This window comes from Syngnathoides biaculeatus, chromosome 3, assembly GCF_019802595.1.
Source record: "Syngnathoides biaculeatus isolate LvHL_M chromosome 3, ASM1980259v1, whole genome shotgun sequence".
Classification (NCBI taxonomy): Eukaryota; Metazoa; Chordata; class Actinopteri; order Syngnathiformes; family Syngnathidae; genus Syngnathoides; species Syngnathoides biaculeatus.
In genome coordinates this window covers 30,480,400-30,490,374 of record NC_084642.1, presented here as the reverse complement: position 1 = coordinate 30,490,374, position 9,975 = coordinate 30,480,400, and the positions used below count along the sequence as shown (strand labels likewise).

General features: G+C 42.4%; 1 protein-coding gene across 5 annotated transcripts; it reads left to right on the top strand.

The window, feature by feature from the left end:
- The first annotated feature begins 363 nt into the window (after window positions 1–363).
- scamp2l (secretory carrier membrane protein 2, like) lies at window positions 364–9,817 on the top strand. 5 transcript variants are annotated; one of them, XM_061815291.1, is made up of 9 exons: window positions 364–865; window positions 1,576–1,653; window positions 1,739–1,825; window positions 3,598–3,727; window positions 3,813–3,941; window positions 5,699–5,858; window positions 5,996–6,097; window positions 7,437–7,554; window positions 8,364–9,817. In XM_061815291.1, the coding sequence occupies exons 1-9, from the start codon at window positions 809–811 to the stop codon at window positions 8,496–8,498; spliced, it is 996 nt and encodes a 331-aa protein (XP_061671275.1). In that variant the 5' UTR covers window positions 364–808; the 3' UTR covers window positions 8,499–9,817. The 5 variants fall into 5 exon arrangements, with proteins under 5 accessions (XP_061671275.1, XP_061671273.1, XP_061671278.1 ...); XM_061815289.1 differs by having other exon boundaries at window positions 3,810–3,941; XM_061815294.1 differs by having other exon boundaries at window positions 382–865; window positions 3,601–3,727.
- The last annotated feature ends 158 nt before the right edge of the window (window positions 9,818–9,975 follow it).

The window sequence follows — 9,975 nt, the reverse complement described above, 5'->3', positions numbered from 1 at the left end:
CTTTAGTTTTTGAACAAATCTCCCTGAAAAAAAAAAAACATTTCCCCCCTGTCAATATATGGGGTGCTTAAATGATTTTTGCAAATGGTGGCAATATAATGAGATTTTTTGAAGAGGATCTGAATACTTTCCATACCAATGGGCGTCATTTTCATGTAATTTGATAAATACACTTTAAAAACGTTTGGGATTTTTTTTTTTTATGCTCCTTTGGTTTTGTTTATCTCTCGAGCAGCCAATTGGTGGGCACATGGAGACAGTCTCACTCATATTCACACCGAGGGGCAATTTAGGGTCTCCAATTATGTCGCATGTTTGGGGATGTGGGAAGAAACCCACGCAGGAACGAGGAGAACATGCAAACTCCACACAAGCGGAGCCGGGATTTGAACGCCAGTCTTCAGAACTGTGAGGCCAACGCTCTAGCCAGTTTCTCCAGCGTGCCGCATATCATAAACGTTCATAACTTCGATTTTAACACATTGACAACAAATTAAGTGTTGAAATAATGAAATGCATATAAACCGCTTCATGACACCAACGAGGATTGGAAACGTGCACTCATTAAACCTTTACACTTGTTTTTTGGGTTTTTTTTTTAACACTCACAATCACGTTAAAGACGTTGTGGCACTTTTTTTTCGTTTTAATATATATTAAACATCCTTGCACACCTCCGAAATGACACTATCGTGACGCGTGCACCTGGTGAGCGACGCATGCGCAGAAGGCCCCAGGAGCAGTCGCTGCTGAGCTGGTGAGGCGAGGTGCGTTGTTTATTCAGAAAGGGGGGGGTAAACACGCTACGATGTCAGGATTTGACAGCAACCCTTTCGCTGACCCCGTGGACCTAAATCCCTTTCAGGTGAGACTTTTTCCCTTTTTTTCTTTTGGTTTAATATATGCGAGAACGACTTTTGACCCATAAGTTGAGCTGCTGGCGATAAATTAGCCACCGAAACCTGTTCGGTCGGTTGCTGGGGTTGTCCTCAACATTTCCTACCCTATCTAAACATGAAGTACTGGCTGTTCATGAAAAAAAAGACTAGGAATGCAGCTAGACATCGCGACTACATGCGGCCTGACCAGGTTGGGGTTGCAACAGGTGCCTGCTGGTATTCGCCTACTTGTGTGGTTCCACAACGCCATTTATTAACCATTTTAAAGACTCTTATTTATAAAAGAAATCACCAATTCCCACAAATACTTTTGGATTTTGAAGGCTTGTCCCCGAGACCCTTGTGAGGATAAGCGGCAAAGAAAATGGATGGATGAATGTGTTACCAACGGACGCCTGGGTCGTGTCTGTGCTGTTCTTGTCAGTACTGTCATTGTAATGTCGTGTGGCGTGCATATTTGCCAAGGAAAGGTGTTTGTTTAACCTCGAAATGTTTGAACAAATGCTTAAAGCCTCAGAGCCCATCACTTATTAGATGAGGGGGTGGGGGGGAACCCTTCCTGGAGCACTTCCTGGAGCTCTCGTTGTGCCACGTAAAATTCACTCTTGGGTATCTGGTCTTTCCCCTTAATATACATAATTACTAATATCAATAATTTTTAAACTGTTTTATTTAGGATGCCTCAATCACCCAGGCCACTCAAGGAGGCGTTAATGGTATTCGGGAATACAACCCGTTTTCTACAACGGAATTGGTGAGCCTCTTCTCTTTTGATGAGTATTGAAGTTATTCCAAGTCCAAGCTTTAATTCTTAACCTACGTTCCTTGATGTTTTACAGAAAGACCGCAGTGACACGACCATCCCCATCTCAGCAGTTTCCTCTCAACCCGCCATACTCCAAACTTCTGTGGAGCAGAGTTCTCAGGTGAGACACGCATGCAATCGTATCGAAATAAAAAAAGCAGGGGTGCAATTACATTAAAGATATTCTGTACACCTGCGGGTTAGTCTGCTCTGAGTTTCAACATCAAATCTCAAGTTGAAGCCGTCACAACTTTGTGTTAGATTTGTCATCGAGTTGGAAACAAAACCGTCACTCAGCCATTTTATTTTCTATAGCATTTGTCCTCATTGGGATCACAAGTTAGCCCAAGTGATCCTAATGAATTGTGCGAGAGGCAGGATAGACCCTGGATAGGTTGCCACTCGAAAGCAGGCCATATCAGAATCAGCTTTAACGGACAAGTATGTAACAAAGTATAAGGAAAATTTTTAGTTGTCAACTGTCTAGATCTTTTTTTGCCGTGTTTCTGCCAGATAGTGACAACGTTACATGACATTTAATACGATCTCACCCTATCTCCACCTCTCTTTACGATCACTGGACTTGTCAAATCAAACACTGTCGGGCAGTCGACCGGGGACACCTGTTAATATGGCAACAACAATGGATGACTTCAATGCTCAATGTGTTTGAGGAAAAAATAATGAGAAGGGAGGAATAAAAATGTGTGGTCTCATCAAGGAGTGCTCAGGAGATGAGTTTTGGGTTGACCATTCAAGGAGAGCTCAAGATGCCATCCATCCATTTTCTTTGCCACTTATCCTCACGATGGTTGCGGGAATACTGGAGCCTATCCCAGCTGTCAACGAGCAGGAGGCGGGGAACACCCTGAACTGGTTGCCAGCCAATCGCTCGGCACATGGAGACAAACAGCCGCACTCACAATCACACCTTGGGGCAATTTAGAGTGTCCAATTAATGTTGCATGTTTTGGGGATATGGGAGTGCCACGAGGAAACTCACCCAGGCACGGGGGAGAACATGCAAACTCCACACATGCAGGTCTGGGATTGAACCCGGGACCTCAGAACTGTGAGGGCAATGGTTTACCAGCTGACCACCGGGCCGCCAGCCAAAGGTGCATTCATGTAATTTTTTGATGGCTCACGAGCGACAGGATATAACGTCATGTAGCCAGGTAATGCTACACGTAAACACGCTGCCGTTCTGTTCAATCATAAATCTTTAATACACTGGTTTGTGCACGTGAATAAATGTTGACAGTGGTGAGCAGGGGAGGCAATGTGCCAGTCACAAGATGTAATCCTATTGGTCGATGGCACTCTTGGCTATTGTTCATATGTCACATTGCACAAAAGATTTTTGCAAAATCAAACATGCTACACTTTTCATTTTGACATTGTTGGCCTATCGTAGGCCCAAATTGTTGGTCATGCATCTTATAACACTACAATACATTGAGTTGTTCCCAATAAAATATGTTGGGCTCAATCAGTGAAATCGGCCATGATAGCAAACCTTCAGGAGTTACCTGCGATTGCTGCGTCTGCACGGTAGGGGATGTGAAACCTAACCCCACCTCCCCAAGAGGACAGGTCTAACCCAGGAGTGGGAAAAATGTGCACACTTAAACAGGGGAAGGCTCCAGCCGAGATCCAATCTACAAACTGCTTGTCTGTCTGTGTGGCAGACATGTTAACCACAAGCCCGCCATGTTTCTTCATTTTTCATATATCCACCGTATCTTTAAAAATGACTTCAATACCTCATACAGTAAGTATGTGGTGGTTTGGAGTAGTAATGTCTCTCATCTCTGTGGTTTTCAACGCAAGGCTATTTGAAGGAAATGTCTGTATGGCTGTACATAACCCAGCAGCCTCTGTGTTGCCCAGCAGGCATCTGCTGCGGCTGCTGCCGGTCAAGCTAGTCTGATCAAGCAGCAAGAGGAGCTGGAGAGGAAAGCAGCAGAGTTGGAGAGGAAGGAGCAGGAACTTCAGAACAGAACAACCCAAAACGCCGGCGGTAAGTCACTGCAGTCTTTTTAAACTGTCATTATGTTGTTCAACGTTCGCACTCAAGTAAACAACTTTGTGATTTTGACCAGCAGTCAACGAGAACAACTGGCCTCCCCTGCCCAAGTTCTTTCCTGTGAAGCCATGCTTTTACCAGGACTTTGAGGCAGACATCCCGGAGGAATACCAAAGGATCTGCAAAAGAATGTACTACTTGTGGATGTGTAAGACTCCTGAATCCCTCATAATGTATTTAAATCCACCAATTCTGCAGAGCACTTCCACTGTCCTTTATTTATATTATTTATTTTGTCCTCAACAGGATTCAGTAGTTTCTGTGTGTTTCCCCACAGTTTTTTGTACAGAAGACATCTTCCAAATTTTATTTTAGTGTGCACTTCTATCCTCATTCGTCCACTGTTTACATTCATACACCTCCAAAACACAATTACTGCTTCAGCATCATCGCCATTGAGAAATTTTCTTATTTATTTTATAGTATTTACTGTCTTTCTTTTGTATAAAATTTGAAATTGGATACTGCCTACTAACAGTGATTTCTTTGCTTGACTCCAAAAATTCAAGTCATAAATGCTGGAACACTCTTAAAGAAACGGGAATCTTCTTCTTAGTGAGATTATAGTTTGATTTATGTGTCGTAGTGGTCTATGTAATGTTTGTGTAAATGTAATCATCTCTTGGGGGGCGGAAGGCGGGTGAATGGGGGCTTCCTGGTGGTTGAAGCCAGCGGCCGGGTTGCACCTACCCAAAACGGAGGTCCACTCCCAGCTGATCGGTCACGTGGGCCGGTCAACCAATGTGTTTAATTATTTAGAGTCAGCCTCAGGAATATATGGGTTACGTGTTCAGTCAGGTGCGTGTATACTCTCAAACATGAAGTGGAGCGCTGTAGTCTGGCTAAGCGGTGAGGGTCGGTATTGATGGCCCAAAACTAAATAATAAGCACAATGCCTCATTATTTTATACCGAGGCAACACCATGACCATACTCTTGATCATCATGACTATGATCGCAAATATTGTTACGTCCCAAGTTATCATAACCATCAAACAAGAAACTGAACTTTCTACTGAATAGGGGTTGCGTCAGGAAGTGCATCCGGCGTAAAAACTGTGCAAAACAAATATGAGCGTTCATCTGAGATGTTATGTTGTGGCGACCCCCTAACGGGACATGCCCGAGATTTGTAAAGGAAATACCATTTCGTACATACATATGCCGCAGCTGTGTAAAAGCTGCAAGTGCACACGTTGAAACACAAAGAAACACGGTACACAGAGTTTATTGCTAGCATTTGCCATGCTAACAGTAGTGCTAATGCTAGCTGAAGCTAGCACAGCGCTAACAGGGCCAGTGTGACAGTATGAGCACTCCACCGTGCTGAAAAGTCTCCTTGTGAATAATGTGCATGCATTACTAACAGGGGAAGTCTGGGTATATAGCAGAGACTGGGAAATCCCCTGGTCTCATAGTTCCCCTTCTTCTACATAGAGGGAGCTAACATACGTTATATGCTAACCCTAACCTTAAAAAAAAAAATTATTTAAAAAGAAAAAAAAAAAGAGAGAGATACATGTATATGTACGTTTGCTGTGTCAGTCTTTCTGAGACGTCCATAGCGAACATGACAAGTTGTCGAATGGCGTGTTGAAACATGGATGGGGTTGTTTCAGAATGGGCGAAAGTTTACAAAATATACGCGCATGCTCACAAAGAGACTTTTAAGCACCGTGAGCGCTCAGACCGTCACACCGGTAAAAGTCACTTCATCAGCACATATATTCCAATGGTCTCATTCTTATCTTTTCCGCTCGAGGGCCCCCTTGCGGCCGTTAGAAAAAAAAATGCACAAATTAGGTGCATCACCGCTTAAACCCCAGGGTTGAATGTGTGTTGGGAAAAAAGTTGAGGCTTGTAACCCATTGGTGGCTTCTCATCATCATCTTGTGTGTGTGCGCAGTCCACAGCGCCACCCTGTTCCTCAATGTGCTGGCCTGCCTGGCCTACTTCACCGTGGACTCTCAATATGGCGTAGACTTTGGTCTGTCCATCCTTTGGTTGATGCTCTTCACCCCCGTGTCCTTCATCTGCTGGTACAGACCTGTATATAAAGCCTTCAGGTACATTGTGATATGCAGCTGGAGCAAAACTTTTTTGTTCAACTCTTATCAAAGTAATTTATCAAACCTGTAATGGTTGTAAATACCAATGGTGACTTTTTTTTCCCTTCCTTATGCTGTCCATGTTTTCTTTCTAGGTCAGACAGTTCCTTCAGCTTCTTTTTCTTCTTCTTTGTGTTTTTCTTCCAAGTGGCTGTGTACATCATCCAGACTGTGGGGATCCCCAAATGGGGCAACAGGTGAGTGATGACACTCACAGCTGAACACGGCCATGAACTGGATGTTGTTTGTGCGTTTTCTTGCCTGTATGTGGTTTTGTGCTCTCTATCTTCTTTTGCGTCAATGACTGATTGCTGTCCTTACTTTTAAAGGTCAAGTGTCATTCCTATAAACATTCTAAAATAGATATTGAAATGAAAAATACATATAACATTTTTCACTTCAACGTCCATACTAAAAAATAAATATGAGCGTAGAACGCGTCATCCATGCGCAAAGTTGCGGAAGTATCATTCGACATCCAAGTTGTCGCCATATAGGCTGCATCGACTGTTCGTGATGTCACCCGGACATTCGCCAATGAAAACACGCGGTGCACCCTACTATGGGAGACTAACAAGCCCCTTCTGACACGGAAGTTCTTTTCGAAAAGGACAACACCACACAACCGACTGAAGTTACCGGGGCAATATTACCCTAATCTTTCGAGCCATATTTAGATGATATGCGGATCACTTCTGACTAACAACAGACAGACAGTATGTATGAGCCAGCCCGGCCAAGCCGTGCTCGTCCGCGAGGCATGACGTGGCAGCCTTCGTCGGCGAGCCCGACGCGGCAGCCTTCGCCGGCGAGGCCAACACACACATCAAGATTTAGCACCCATGTCATACGTACGCGGATCTTTTTTTACGTTATGAGAGACAGATTACGTGGTCGCCCCCAAATTATTATTTTTTTTTTTAGTAGCTGTATACACACCTACCTGTCATTTGGAACCCACAAAGCTCTCGTCCTTTGCACCCGTGCAATCCATTTTTCACAACGAACCGGGTCTCTTGGAAACTGATGAAGGATAAATCCATCCTCCAAAGTGTTTGAGCAATATCCAGCAATGCGACAAGCCGGCATTTTGGCTAACACAAAGGAACAATGAGCTACCTTCCCGCAGGTAAATCTAATAGAAACAAACGAGTCCGCTTGAGCGCGCTACTGCCTACAACGTCACTTCCTGCTTCTTGTCGAAAACAAATCCCTCAACAGGAATTCCATGGCGGGAGTTACAAAGAGCTATATATGTCAAAATCATGTTTTGTGGTGGGGAAAAAAAACAGATGGGTCCATACCGGATACCGTTTTTTCCATTAATAACGTACTAAAAATCATCCAATTCATGACTCTTGACCTTTAAGTTTGTGGTTCTTTTCTCTTTGCATTTCATCTTCAATGTATCATGAACCTTTTCCAGCCATTCTTCATTGGTGAAGGTTTAACTTTCATACTCTTTATCTTTGTATCCTCTTTAACAGCACTCCTTACTTGTACATTCTAGTTTATTTATTAATGTTTTCTTGATAGTGGCTGGATTACGTCCATCAGCATGATCAACACAAACTTGGCTGTAGCTGTTGTCATGATGGTGGTGGCCGGCTTTTTCACTGTCAACGCGGTCCTGGCTGTATTCCTGCTGAAAATGGTATTTCCAACAAAGCTTTCTAAATCTTTACAAATACAGTAAGATTAGTCATATTTTAGGCCACTTGAATTACTCTTAATGCTTATGTGTGAGCCTCACCTTCATTTCTTTTTCAGTTCTTTTTTGACTGAACTGTAGTCAACAAACAGATTGTCATTATTGAAATGGAACTGAACCCACCCACCTCTTTTTTGCATTTCAAGACAGCACATGCATGTGCCACCACTAGTCTAAACACAATATTGTGATTCATCTTGTGTTTGTGGAATAAAAATTAAACAGATCATTTAATCCATCTCAGTGGGCCACCATATTGCCCATTTTCACTCTTAGCTGCAACCAAAATTAACAACTACACTTCTGTTGCAAACGTCACGTGAAAACCCGTAAAACACGTCCTAGACTCCCCATACGGGTTGACGACTAGATGATTTGAAACCAAACTTGTTGTACTATATCTTTTGGAAGTCTGTGACCTGTTTTCCAGGTTTGGTCAGGTGACATTTGCAACACGAGTAGGGGAGCAGTTGATGTTCATTTCAGGCTACAGTGGAGGGCGATATTGGAAAAGATGGCAACCCCCTGAGATGGATGAAAATGAATTTGCTTAATTGATATTCCACAAACACAGTATTTATCAGAATGCTGTTTAGAAAGATGGGTGTGATATATTTTTAGAAAAAATAATAAGTTTAGTTCCCTTAAAGCAAGAAAATAGTTGTAAATAGTGGGGGGGAAATAGCATAGTAGCAGTTCATTATAAAAAAAAAAAGTAGCAAAAAAAAATGTGACTTCTATCATCCATAAAGGTCCATTCTAAGTACAGACGTACAGGAGCCAGCTTCACCAAAGCTCAGCAGGAGTTCTCCAGCAACGTCCTGACCAACAGAACCTTTCAGTCTGCTGCTACAACAGCTGCTCAGGGAGCCTTTGGAAGAAACTAACGCATTTGACCGTGCTCTTAATTCATTTTCTGTTACACTAGTCATATCCGCAGTGCACATTTTATAATAACTGGGCATAAAGAAAACAATTAACTTGACCACAAACATGGTTGTGGTTTGTGTTAAACGTGTGATATCCAGGTTGCATGGTCACATAGTGTATATAATAGTGTAGGTGTCAAGCTGTCAGTCTTATCTGGTGTAGGACTTGCATGCGGTTTGAAATGCACTCTACAGACAGTTCACTCGTGCAACATGAACCTGGAATCACAGAGTTTTGTGGACACTTTGCTAAAAAAGCTGAATTGGACAAGGATGCAGGGCAAATTCCATCATATTATATCACCACAAATAAAGCAATTTCAAGTTCGCCAATGCCATAGTGCTCTTAGAGCGCTACTTTTGAGATTTAGATCCTGTCAAGTTTTTTTTTTTTAATGTACGTCACGTTTTTAAAGAAGGAATACAGAAACATGAAACTGTTCATTCTGGCCATCAGCCTTGAATAAAAAAAAAAAAAAAAAACGTTAACAGCTAGAAATGTTGTGGTCTGAACGTGAAAACCGATGGCTGAGGTCAGCTCGTTTCATAGTCTCCACATGCACAGCCTGGCAAACACTGCATCTCTAGATGAAGGTCACTCTAGATGAAGGTCACTCTTGACTGCGGCCCTGTTTTCTCATGTATACTTATGATAAATCATGAAGGAGTTTCTTTGCTTACTGGCTCAAACGAAGATAGAAAAGTAACCCTTTGCCAAGCTAAGGTTAAGTTATATCTTGAGCAAGCGTATTTCATGCATATTGGTTTAAGAATTCCACAGCTTCAGAGCCTCAAAGGATGTGGGGTGGTTTTATTTATTCACTGTTGCTGAGACAATGTAGACAGACCAAAAAGTCGATTAATGAGCAAAAGAACACTTGTGAAGAACTTTGTCTATTTTTTAGACGCTGTTAGTTGTATTACATATTGCACCGATCTGAAACTCAAAAATAATGATAGTCAATTCAGTCTAATTTTTATTTGCTTGTCTGTTAACATTTTTTTTCTTTTCAGCATAGTTTTTGGATGTTTTTTCCACTTATTAATTTTATCTATTTACATTCCTTAGTCTGTCGCCTGCTTCGCCGGTTTAGCCTAACATCTTCCAACTTCCTCTTCTGTTTTTTATTTCCGTCACCTTTACAAATGTAGACTCTTTGAGTGTTGCAATTGCTATATCTTTGAAATGTTCGAATCCGGTTTGAAGACTAGAAATGTAATGGATGCCCAAAAATGATTATGCTTTTCCTTCGAGTGGACAAGTGAAAATTGTTGTCGGGCGGGGTGGGGGGGGGGGGGGGGGGACGACGACGACGACGAAAAAAGTGTGTAAAATATAAGTTTCCAATTAAGGGCCACAAAATGGATATTAACTTAGTCCTCACGTCTCTTTTAATGCACTGTAAATGCAAATAGCAGTTACGTCTGTGCAAAG